Source organism: Epinephelus moara, chromosome 5, assembly GCF_006386435.1.
Source record: "Epinephelus moara isolate mb chromosome 5, YSFRI_EMoa_1.0, whole genome shotgun sequence".
Taxonomy (NCBI): Eukaryota; Metazoa; Chordata; class Actinopteri; order Perciformes; family Serranidae; genus Epinephelus; species Epinephelus moara.
In genome coordinates, this window is record NC_065510.1 from 10,338,620 (window position 1) to 10,352,037 (window position 13,418).

At 42.0% G+C, this 13,418-nt stretch overlaps 1 protein-coding gene across 2 annotated transcripts in view; it reads right to left on the reverse strand.

The window, feature by feature from the left end:
* The window catches only part of grk4 (G protein-coupled receptor kinase 4), a 62,638-nt gene that overhangs the window by 6,484 nt on the left and 42,736 nt on the right, over positions 1-13,418 (reverse strand). For both annotated transcript variants that reach the window (XM_050044886.1, XM_050044887.1), the window contains exons 9-14: positions 9,690-9,880; positions 7,135-7,172; positions 6,561-6,650; positions 5,411-5,619; positions 1,891-2,028; positions 21-158 (exon numbers count right to left, since the gene is read on the reverse strand). In XM_050044886.1, coding sequence (XP_049900843.1) covers positions 21-158; positions 1,891-2,028; positions 5,411-5,619; positions 6,561-6,650; positions 7,135-7,172; positions 9,690-9,880 — 804 coding nt within the window. The remainder of the gene's footprint in view (positions 1-20; positions 159-1,890; positions 2,029-5,410; positions 5,620-6,560; positions 6,651-7,134; positions 7,173-9,689; positions 9,881-13,418) is intronic.

Consider the following 13,418-nt stretch of genomic DNA (forward strand, 5'->3'; position numbering starts at 1 on the left):
GCTGCCTGTGCCTGCAGTACCTCATTCTGCCACGGGATGGAGACACTGCCTGTGACAAACTTGTGGTAGAAGTCGTCGTCTGTGGGGTCAAGGTTCACGCCTTTGACAGTGGAGAACTGCTCAATGTCCAGGACATCTTTACAGTACACGGCCCGAGGCTGAGAGAGACAGAGAATGACTTTACTTTGGATCAAAGGGGGAATCCTGAAATACTTAAAGTCTCATGGTTACTTTAATATAAGTCATCACACGCCTGAGGACTCGTTGCTGCTCTGTTTTCCTCAGCGAGGCCCTACTGACCTGAATAGCCCAAAAATAGAAACACAGATAGCACTATGTACTTTCAACTATTGATTTAACCTCGGGGGTCAGTCACTCTCCCTCACCCCGGCTATTTATGACACTGAAAATGTAATGATTCTCTCTGTGAGCAGCTTTGTTATCGCAGGCAAAAATCTATGAGTGCACCACACAATAATATCTTACAGTGTTTTTGGTTAACTGCATTTATCCAGGAAAGGTAGTGGATGATGTTACACTCTACATATCCACACTTTCCTAATATGACCACAGCAATCTACTGTTCACACGCTCCACTTTAACAGGGTAAGGTGGCACGCTTTTCAATTTGTGACACATGGCATTAGGTGATTTGTGATTAAAGCCACGTTTTGCCTTTGTGCCAACCAGCCTTGTCAAAGGGTTTGTTGGCACAATGTGCAATATGAAGCACCCAATAAAAACAATTCATTATTTAAGTTAACAAAAAAGAGAAAACACGAACATATACATGAAAATCTGTCCATTTTAAAACACCAAACAACATTTTTCAGCAAAGTGTGTGCTGAAATGTCTAGTTACTTTTGTCATGTACCATTCAAATTAATAATAATATATAAAAATAAAGTTTTAATCTCTCAAAATACAGTTTCAACTTTTAATTTGACAATTGGTGGGTACATGTGCCAACCAAAATTTGACTTGAGTTTGTGATGAAATTCTGTTAGCCAGCTACCATCACTCATCAGAGACTTTCAGATCTTACACAAAATGTAGATGATTTCTTTACCTTTTAAACAGTGGAAAATACGAGCACTCTCGGAGATAAAAAACTGTGGAGGTGCACGGCTCTGTTAACGATATGAAAGTCTTTAAAAAGCCAGCAGCACTCAAGTGTCCATCAAACGTTCTCGTTTATTTTACTCACAGGCAGTTTACAGGTAGCACAGACGCGTTTCGACACACCTAGTGTCGAAACGCGTCTGTGCTACCTGTAAACTGCCTGTGAGTAAAATAAACGAGAAAGTTTGATGGACACTTGAGTGCTGCTGGTTTTTTAAAGACCTTCTTTACCTTTAAACCAGAAGTAACACATTTCCAATATCTCTATCTAACAGTCTCACAATACATTTAGTCCCATTTAGTTACTTTCGATACTATAAAACTGAAATGTCACCCTCACCAAAACAGCTAGTGACTTGCAGATGTTCTAACACTGTAGATTAGTGCAGGTAAAGAAAGCAAACTTTATCTGTTACATTTTTGTGTCTGTGACCTTCAAAGGACCAGAAAATAGCTGCGTGCCAACCAACCCCGTCTCCCCCTATTAGTGACGATTACCATAAAACAGGGCAACTCTGCTGTATTCGTTCCAGAAAGCATGTTTTCCATTTTGTCAGCCAGTTTGGGATCTCAACACTGAAATCACACGCCTGCCTCTCACCACCCCCACTAGCTAGCATGATAACTAGCTTATACTGGAAGTGTTTGTTTACTTGTGACAATGGTATTTCCTGTATGCTGATTTGCAGCTCGCTGGAGTCTCAGGCTGCAAGCTGTGAATCGGGCCTGTATGCACTGTGAGTGTGTGTGTATGTGTGCTGTTCTTACATCGGGGCTGAAGGGAGGGTCCAGCATGTTGGCCTCCAGTCGTTTGAAGTTGATGTTTCTGAAGATGGGGTGCTGCTTGACCTCTATGGCCCCTCCACCCTGACAACCCAGCCGGTCTTTGGGGTCCTTAGCCAGGAGCTGACACGCAGCAGGAGGAAGAGGAAGAAGCAGGAGTTCTTTAAACACTGCAACTCTCTAATGATGTGCATGTCAGCCCAAATGGCTTTGGAAGATAAATTACAGATTAATGTTTTTCAAATTATTAAAAATAACATAAACCAAACCTCTATTTAAGCTCGGTTCTTAATCATAAATAACAAAAAAGGGAGGGAGGGTTACTGTAATGTTGGATAACTCCTGACAGTTTGACTAATCCCTCTAGTGCAATGTATACAAACACACATGGTTGTAGTTTGCATGTAATCCTCTTGCCTTTATGTATCCGACCCACTGTAATCTAATAAAGACAAACACAAATCCATGCACTCAGGGGTTAATGCAGCGCCATCATGGACAGAATTAGATAGCGCCATCACCGTCTCTACGAGAGCTTCTGGATAATATTACCACCACACCACCTACAGTACAGCAGGCTTATGAAGTGGATGAGTGCTGTTTAGTGGTTCGGCTACTAGTGGACACTCTCACTGGCCCTGTTGTCACCCAAAAAGCTGGTGGCTTTCACAATCAACGCACCAGTGGCTTCTCCCTTTTTCATCACATCTCTCACTCTCTCTCTCTAGTTCCCCATTGTTTCTCGTCTTTGCGCAACTCTTGCCCAATTTACAGCAGGGTTCAAAGCAGGCTATCGCTCTCACTTTCTGCTCTTGGATCACTTGTCTATTTTGAGCTGTGGTAATAGCCATCTCTCTTGCGTGGCAGAGACTGTTCTCCCCCTTTTCACATTCTCTCCCCTTCCTTATTATCTTTCTCCCATTTCTTGCTGAAACCTTTCTTCTCTTTGCCCCCTCCCGTCCTCCGCTCCCTGGGGAGTCTTTGATTCTGCTGAACCTCAGGTCAGAATGTTCCACGGCGTCACACAAATAAACGTCCGGTCCCCTCCTGCTCAGAGGCAAAGCAGCTCAGTGGCTCCCTCTTGCAAAATAGTGGGATTGTGGAAGACAGGAGGGGAAAGACAGATGGAAACATTTCAAGCTAAGTTATCATAAGTTAATCTCCTTAAAAGGGACAGTTCACGCTCATATCAAAATACATATTTTTCTTATTTATCAATCTAGATTGTTTTGATGTGCGTAACTGAGTGTTTGAGATTGTGGCTGTAGAGACGTCTGTCTTCTTTCCGATATAATGCAACTAGACAGCACTTGGCTTTTTGTGCTCAAAGCGCTGAAAAAATACATTTGAAACTCAACAGCAATGTCTCTTTCCAGAAATCATGACTCGGTTACTTTAGATAATCCACAGACCTTGTTGTGCGCAGTTTCACTGTTTTGGTTTCACAGCCTGCAAATTAACCATTTGTATTTAGTCTCAGCGTTCTCATCAGCGCTGTTTTCACCCCTGATCAACTCATTTTGTATGGTACCTGTCAAGCACCGAACGACAAGCAGAGAATTTAGCAACATGGCAGAGCATTTGGTAGCTAAAGAGCCAACCAGTTCTCTCAGGAGGTGGTGGAGACCAAAACAGAGCCAGAAAAGTTGAGGATTCGTCGGGTCACTAGAAATACAAACACATGGTAATTTTACTCCTTATCAGCTGGATGTGTAAATATGCAACTGTGCCAACAACTTTAAAAGATGATAATTGTCAGTGTTGTGTTTAAAGCTTGTTCCACTGTCTCTGGGCGGCAGGGGTCGCGTTAACCGGATATTCTCGGTCATTGACAGTTTTTTTTTACAACAACGACCGGAAAATCTGAAGGCCGTCGGTCATTTTGACCGGTTGCAATTACCACCCCTGCCCACTTGGCGGCGGAGTGCACAGTCAGTGGTTTAAGTGGCTGCCATTTTCACACTGCAGAGAAAAAGTCATTAATCTGCTTCATGTAGCGTTGTTGACATAATGCCCTGGACACACCGGACGCGGAATCGAAGCACAGCACCCAGCAGCGGAGGCAGTTTCAGTCAGCGCCCATGTTAACCTATCTGACTGTCCACACAGGCCGCTGAGCAGAGCGGAGCGCCCGCGGAGGCAGCGCTTCAGTTCGGCGTCTGGTCTATTTTTCACGCGAGCCGCGAGCGCTTCTGTCAAGCTGGATAGAGCGGATCGTACCAAACAGGAAGTCGGACACAGAAAAGACGAGAGAATCCGGCCAATTTTCAAAATAAAATAACAACAGCACGCACTGAGGAACGTGAGGAGAAAATACCGTGTTTATAATTTAAAATAACACAACAGTGCATAACCGAACACATTTTTCAATACCATAATCACTTCATTACAATTTTAATTTTGTGTCACCGAGCCTACAGGCATAACTACATAACGCCCTGGACACACCGGACGCGTTAGTGCCGTCCGGTGTGTCCAGGGCGAAGCCTAATGGCACGGGTGTGTGGATGTCTGTTCATCTTTTCGTTCATGTCCTTATTAATGCACACTTTATAACTTGCTTGTTGGATTTATTAAAAACGAATGAATGAAAACTAAATGTCTTTGAATATCTTTATTATCATTTAAAAACGAAAATTAAAATGACCGGTAAAAATAGATTATGACCGGATTTTTATGACCCTGTCGGTCAAAATGACCGGCGACGAAAAAGTCTAGCGCAACGTCTGCTGGGCAGCCAAAAAAAAATCAAATAGGCTAATAGCCTACAGGTGTAAAGTAAATCTGTTCAGAAATAAGGTATATTTTTAAAAAGCACATTCGTAGTGGAGGGAAATTTTCATTTTTTAACACTCTCCTGAACCAAACAGGCATTTTCAATATTATTATCTAATCTTGAATTAGAACATGTAGTTCTTCAGTGATATAAAAATGAAATTTAGGCTGCCAGACACCTCATGCCTTATTTTGAAAATCTACATCTTAGGATAAGCGAAATAAAAAGAGTATGACTTTTGTAGATTTTTTTTAAACAAACAAAATATAGTTTAAGGAACTTTGCTTCTTCAAAAACAGGAAAAAGATCACATTCTTTGAAATGAAATGCTGCCAGTTAAACAGTGCTGTTTTTAATATGTCACTGTGAAACTTCCTCTTTTCATGTGTCACTGTGACTGGCAGAACATAAAGAGCTCACCTATTAAGGCCACAGCTACTTACTATATTAATAAAGGCAGTTATTGCAGTACTATAAATCTGTTCATGTAATTTATGAATTGAATTTATGAAGACATGAACTTTAAAGTTTATGCCTATATTGAACTGATATCATCACCACGTGCTCTGACAATGTTTTTCTGCATACTCCTCTCATTCCACTGTCCCCTCAGCCACATCCATCCATGTCTTCATGTGTACCGAGTCTCAAAGAACGATTTTAACATGCTCCCTTTGTCCCATTTCCTAAACCCACAGTCATCTGCCACCTCCATCTCCTCACTCTCACCTGTCTGCAGATGTCCTTCGCCTCCTCTGCGAACTTATCAGAGTACTCCTCCTGGTCCTCGCGCACTCGTCTGTCCACCTCCTCCCGCTTGACGCGCTCCTTGCGCTTGCGGAAGGGTGACTGGCCCTGTATCATCTCAAAGATCAGACAGCCCAGCCCCCACCAGTCTGGGCTGAAGGTGTAGCTCTCGTTCTGGATCACCTCGGGAGCTGAGGAAGGGAAGACGTGGTGGGAACAAAGAGTGAGAAAAGAGAGGTCAGTTCAAGTGGCAAACAGGAAACCTAAGAAAGGGGTTCACAATCTGAATGAAGTGGAATGGATACAATTAAAGGGACAGTTCACCCAAAAATCAAAAGTTTTCTTCCTTTTTCCTGTAGTGCTGTTTATTAATCTAGACTGTTTTGGTGTGAGTTGCAGAGTGTTGGAGATATTGGCTGTAGAGATGTCTGTCTTCTCTCCAGTATAATGGAACTAGATGGCACTCAGCTCGTGGTGCTCACAGGGACAAAAAAATACATTTCAAAAAAACTTGTGCATGCGTGCATCTACTCATGGACGAGCGGCTCATGCTTGTGACAGTGCAAGATGTAAAACATTGATAGCTTCCTCCTCAGCTTAGCTGTAAGGTTAGCTAGCTCAATGGTGCTAAGTGAGCCAGCAGTAGATACAGGCTTCCTTCTGTGCGGTAATACGAGTGGTGGGTAGTAGAAAGAAAAGTTTCTACATCAAACTGCTGACAACAAGGTCTGCAGATTATTTTGAGTAACCGGGTCATGATTTCTGGAAAGAGACATAGCTGTTGAGTTTTTCAAATGTATTTTTTGAGCGCTTTGAGCACCACAAGCCGAGTGCCATCCATCTCCCTTATATTGGAGAGAAGGCAGACATCTCTAGAGCAGATATCTCCAACACTGCAACTCACTGCAAAACAATGTACACTGATTAACAGCAATATATGTAAGAGGAAAAATATGTATTTTTGATTTGGGGGTTAACTGTGCCTTTAATTAAGTTCATAAGAAGTGGTAGAGAGCTGATATCTCTACAGATAAGGTAAAGGAATGGTTGCAGCCGTTTCCAGTTAAGACGGATGAAATGTTTGACTAAAGAAGGAGGTAGGAGAGGGCATCAGAGTTACCCAGATCCTTACCCATGTATCCAACAGTGCCTACTCTCCCTCGTATCGTCTCTCCTTCAGGGATTTGAACAGCAAGGCCCAGGTCTGAAATTCGGATGTGTCCTGAGAAAGAACCACTGATTATTAACTGAGATGATGCTGGAAGGACATACTTAAATCAAATGTACACCAAAGAGGAATACATTTCACTGTCTAGATATCAAGAGTCACAAAAAACAATAATAATGAGTGCAAAGGTCGAAGCCATAGCCCCCTCACAATACTCGTTACACTGAAATGATCTTTAATGATAGAAGTGTGAAAGAAAGAGAATAGGAAAAGTACGAGCGTGAGAGACATGAAGGAGATTCCTCTATTTCAAGATAACACCGTGTTACAGAAAATAGATAATATGGGAGTATGACTCAGAGGAAGAGGAGAGAGCGTGATGTGAAGAACTTGGAGAGATGGCTTTTCAGCCTGTGAAAGACGGGGAAACATTCTGCTGCTGTGCTTACGCATCATAAAGCACCAAGTTATAAACTGTGTGTCTTGTACCTTGTGAGGTATGGGTTACATCAAGGGAAGAAGAAAAAAAGGAACATACCACGATCATCCAGAAGGATGTTTTCAGGTTTCAAATCCCTGTGGGGGAAAAAAAAGAGTTGATATAGTGCTTGTATAATAATAGAACTTAGGTTTGAGGATATAACAATAAAACCCTGGATAAATATTTGTAACCTTTATTAACTTGTCACTTTGTTGACATTTCATTGTCTTTTATTGCGCGGGTGCTTCTACAATCTTTCATGTGGATTAATACATGGCTTATCTGCCCAGATAACTGTATTTGCTTTATTTGTTATCATGTGTTTTATTTTACTGAGCCTGTTTTCAACAGTTACAACAGCCTGACTGAGGATTTGTGGCTTATAAAGTCAGTGTCTTTTCATAAATATCATCTCAAAACTCATTCATATGTTAAGGCCTTTTCCGTTAACCTAAAGACACGTCTTTATTTAACTTTACGTCAACCATTTTAAAGCCGAATCGTTGTCTTAAAAAAAAGTTTCTTATTCATTATAAGCGCTATAAAATGTGAAATCTCGGACACTCTGCTAACCGATGCCAAGCTCCACCACAGTGCCATCTGCGAAGTTTACTGTAACACATGCAGAGATCAGGGAACACTGTGTTTATATGACTATGTGGGCCATGTGCATGTGGGTGCGAGCGTCCACTAAGAACATCAGTGTTTATCTTAGCATTACTCTGAGGCTCCACTGAGTGTGACAGGTGCATGACACCTCAGTGAAATCAGTACACCATTAATCCAGTGACACTTCATCATCCAGGACTTTCCATTTGCACTCTTCCCAAATCTTGCACTACCGCAAACACTCTTGCTCTTCATAACACCAGAGCCGGGATAAATAGTCAGACCTGGAGTTTGTTTGAGTTGTTTTGGACCTCTTGGACTGGTTGGCTTTGTCAATTGTCTTAGAGTTAAATGAGTATTCCACTGATTTGTTAACACTTCTATAAAGTTTGGTCATGTGTAAGAGACTGGTAATGGAAGCAGGAGAGGCTGATATATAACGACTTTTAGCTCTTAGTACTGGTCAAGCTTCTAAATCTGAGATCCTACATTTCCCATGATGCAATTGAATAACATCTAAATTGGACCCTTATGTTATATTTTTAAAAAAATCAGGTGTGGATGCAAGGGGACGTGCTGCTCCTCTCAACTGGCTGCTTGATGGGCTTCACACTAGTGTACCCTATCGTGGGATTCACTTGACTGGATAAACGCGCTGCTAGTTGGGCGGTCCCTGGTTCTCTGCTAGCTGAAAACAACATGGCGGCCAGCTCATACAGTTTTTGTTATTCTGTCTAAACAATCCAACAGAATTTATTTCGGAAAAACATTTGAGGCGAAAAACAGGCAATGCAAGTGCTGAGTCTTGTTTTGTTTTAGAATTACATCGCCGAGTCTGAAAGTTCGGTCCAAGTTTCGTAGGCCAGGGGTGTCGTGCTGGGCAGACTCATTTGCTTACGCTTGAATCTAGTCTACTTTATGCAACTGTGAATCAGCGAACTCACCGCAACCCTTCCTTCAGACTTGCCGCAACACTGTCATCATGCCCTGCACAACTGTTTCTCCTGCTCTCCATAGGAAATGAACAGAAAGACGCACTCTGTCACCACAGTCAGTGCCTGGTAAAAACCTTCTTCGTTTAAACTCCCCACTCCCACTCCCCAGTTTGTCTTTAAAGTTCTCTTTAAAGAGGACATCATACAACTATTTTTGCCGCTTCTTGTGACAAGCTATTTTACCAAAGGCTGATATTTTTTTGGGAATCCAGTGGGTCATGGGATTCCTGTGGCATTCCCGCAGGATGGGAATCAATTTCAATAGCAGGTGCGAGAGGAATAACAACAACAATATAGAGCTAACAATGTGAAGTCTGCCTGCAAGTATGAGCACACGTTGTTTTATGTTAAGCATGTGAAGTAAAATGGATCGTTTGTTAACATAATATTATCGTGATCGCGATACTAACTTCTGTGCATCAATGGTCATTGCCATTATGTGTTAATGTTGAGCTAACGGACTAAGCGCTAGTTACTTGACATGTGGTTGTAGCAGTTAGAATCAGAAAAAGGTTTATTACCAAGTAAGTTTTCACTTACAAGGAATTTGTCTTCATGTTTGGCGCATACGAAAGAGGAAATAAAGATTAAAGGCAAAGGTTTGTTTTGTGGGTGTGCGATGGGACAGGAGTGAAAATCCTCTCACCCTCTCATCTAAACTTCCTGTGTAAAATCAGTGGAGTGCCCCTTTAAAGGCCAGGACATTTAGCCAGTTTTAGGCAAAGTCTATTGTATAACAAGCTTACATAATGTTGTTCTGGGGCTGTAAACCTCACAACATTGGTCCTCAGAGACAGAGATCCTTAAAATACCACTAAAAAATGTTCCTAAAGCCTCTACGCTTACTGTAGTCTTAACATGTGAAGGCACCAGGGGCTAGACAGGAAACATGGCCCGCCTACAGTAATCTCCGAAACAGAAATCCTATGATGAAAAAAAAAAAAAATCTCCTAGTCTTCTTGTTTCACTTAATCCCCCATCTACAACTGCCCCAGGACTGTTTCTGACCTGTAGACTATCCTCTCACGGTGCAGGTCCTCAAGGCCACAGCAGATCTCAGCAGCGTAGAAGATGGCCCTCTGCTCGTCGAAGCCCGAGTTACCCATGTTGTAGATGTGGAACTTTAAGTCGCCGCCATTCATTATGGTCAACACCAGACACAGCGCATCCTTGGTCTCATAGGCATATGCTAGACTAACCTGAAGAGGGAGGCAAATTTTGGGGAACGAGGAAGATGAGGGAGCGAGTCAAGGAGTCAGTGTAGAAGAGGGCATGAAGAGAGAAGGAAGGGGGGAGGAGGAGGAAGAGGGAAGAGCAGTGGTAAGAGACAGGGTGCCTAGAGGAACATGATTGTTTAATTTGGTTTATTTAATGCCCGAAATAATCATCCATTATTCAAGATGGAATGTCAGGAATGTATACAAAGAGAAACAAAGAGAGATATATCACAGAAAACCAGAAACTTCTTTTCCACTTCTTACTCCATCACCTCATGTCCCTTCCCTCTAATCCCACCATCTATCTCTCTTCTCTCCCTTCATTCCCACCAGCCTCCCCCCTCTCTCCCCTCCTCCCTGTAGGTCAGTGACACGCAGGGTATAGTGTGTGTGCATGTGCTGTTGTGTACAAGCAGGATGTTGCTGCCATCAGGAAGAATCCCATCTGCTTCAAACTACACAGTCGAAGAGGGACCACAAGAGGGGATGGGAAAAATTCTTATGGGCAAGCACATACACATACACATATACATACCGTACCTAAACAAACACGCAAATATGAACTACAAGCCAAAGCAAACAGTCTTGTGCACACTTCCAAAAACCATGTTTATTCATTAGCAGTGGACAAATCTATTGAACTTGGCACCGCAAAACAATGCCTTTCACACTGGGCTTGGTGTCAGGAAGCTTCCCAGTAATAAAAGAAGCTAAATGTATTTCAATTGTGCCTTCAAAATGTCCGCTAATGCCAAACATCTATGCTAATGCAATAAAATGACAGAACTGGCAACCCAAAGCAATCGGCTTACTGAAAATTACTCACTCTCAAATGAGGTTAATCATCATAAGCTTCTTAGACAGGAAAGTAAGAGAAGGGTTAGTCTTTACCTGTTCTTTGATCAGATATTTTAAAGGTCCAGTGTGTAAGATTTAGGGGGATTTAGTGGCATCTATTGGTGAGGATTGCAGATTGCAACTAGCTGAAACTTTCCCCAGTTGGAATCCCTTCAGTGTTCAATGCTCAGGAGGTTTTTACCAGGAGTCAAATTATCTACAGAGGTCTCTCCCTCTCAAAAACAAATTAACTAGGTGACTGAAACTGGTACAATCACTAAACAGGGCAGTTTCACGTTACAAATCTGCGCCTCTCCAATGCGGTTTGTCAAACCACCGACAGGCTGCTCGCGCAGTAACTGCTATGTGCGCTCACTGTTTTCTCTGATAACTCACAACTTATTTCTGATCCAGATGCTGAGGGGGTTTTTACCATGAGCTGAATTATCTGCAGAGGGCTCTTCCTTTCCAAAACAAACAGACCCCGTCATTTAAACTGATAAAAACTCTGAATAATTTCATGTTACAAATCAGTGTTCCTCTGATGCTATTTGGTATGTTGGAAAAAGCTACTAGCCTAGCACCTGCTAATGTGTGCTCACTGTTTTTCTCCGATAATTGCTTTTCCTGTCTGAAACACACAGACCTGGTGATTTAAACTGGTAAAAACACTGAATAAAGCAGTTTCACGTTTAAAAAAAACCCTGCATTCCCAAACACTATACAAATACTATTGTCTTTGCCTCCTTAATTGCTAGATGCCTTACACTTACAAAGCAGAAGCAGGAGGTGGGATGGTGATCTTATGAGTTTACTATACTTTGAGAAAATAAGGTGTAAGCTGGGTGGCTCTACAGGTTAATTTTATAGGACATGGCGACAATTTCTGACATATGAAAACGCTAAAACTGTGTGATGTTCAATAATTGAAATTACAAAGTAGACTGGCTATAGACAACTGTGACTGATGTGTAAATATATTTGTATGAATGCATGTGGGTACTTATGTTTACATCTTGATTTACTTTGATTTACGCTGCTTATGTATGTCTGAAATGTGTATCTGCCCATGTATACATGTATGTATACTGTCATTTTAGTTTAATACAACTTGTTTTTCCCGGGGGTGGGGGGAATAAAGATGGACAACATGAAAGTTTTTGTATTTAGGTATTTCACTCTGAATGTATCGCAGGTGTTATATTGTTGAAAACAAGATCACCATTTTTCCCATGCTCTCATTGTGGAGGGGCGGCTAACCACGGTTGCCGATGCGAAAACCACTGTAGAAATATGGTGGTGCAATATGATGATATACGTAGATGTAAACGGCTCATTCTAAAGTAATGAAAACACAATGATTCTTGCGTTCAGCTCATTATACATTAAAGACAACACACTTATTATATTTCATTTCTGCTAATATATACCCCTAAATCCTACACACTGGACCTTTAAATTTTACTGAAATCACACTTTGTGTAATTCTGTGATCGAACAATTACGATGTAAACCTTTTAGATTTTAGGAAGGTTGTATAAGACAACATTAAAGAAAGACCTCTGACTTGTGTAGGGGGAAAAGTGCTGCAAATCTGTAACAACTTGTCATATTGGCACCAGTATCAAAACATTTCAAGTGATAGCGTCAGAACAATGCAGCTCTACCTCAGTTTCACTTGCTGGAGACTTTAGAACAGGGTCATCCTGCTCTGCGTCTCACATACACATGATATGCACACCCACACACTGAATATGTGGATGGGTTACTGGTTAAAACGTACAGTAAGGCAGCAGTATGTATCGACTAATAGTATGATGCACTGATCAAAAAAAGGTAAAGAAGAAAAACGCTGGAGAGAGAGAGAGAGAGAGAAATGAGGGGTTTGAGAGAGCACTTGACTCTTCTCCTTGCTACTGCTGTTTGGTCAGTGTTGCTAGGCAACAGAGCTGCTCTCGTAGGTAGAGAGGCATATGAAGAGTCATCAGTTCTGCCTGCAGCACAGAGAACGAACGCACACACACACACAGAATCATGTGCCAATCCCAGGTGACAAGAGCTGCAAGTCTGAGGTTCTGTAACAAGCCCACTCCAGCCTCTGTGTGCGTGTGTGTATGTGTGTGTGTCTGTGTGCATGCCCATACACATGCTCCTGCCATGACTCACTCAAAACAAGGACGTGCAACATAGCTCACACTGCATCAGAAACCGACTAATCCAAAACGTAGTACAACTCAAACACATCCATTAGCTTCAAATGGAGAACATGGAGAGGCTGTGAGGCTCTGCTGCTCCCTTCCAGTCCAGCTTACTGTACAAAAGATCAATATCTCCGTTCTGTACAATTAAATAGCAGAACATTGTGTTCTACAGTAGGTACACATATACAAAGTACACACTGCACACAGACCAGAAATTAACATGCTCATCTCTCTAGCAGCTCCTCGCCATGTTTCAAGAATGTAAAACGAGCACTTGCTGTAATTTTCTTGTCTTCGGAACAATAATAACACAGAGCCAAAGCTAAGTTTTCTTTTCCTGCCGGAGCACCTGAGAGGTTTTGTGTGTGCAGAGTTGGACGAAATGGAAAGAGAAGCACACATTACTGGTTTTCCAGCAGCGTTTGACTCCTGATGTCAACATGCATTAAAATTCAGGCATTTCATTTTCATGTAAAAGGACT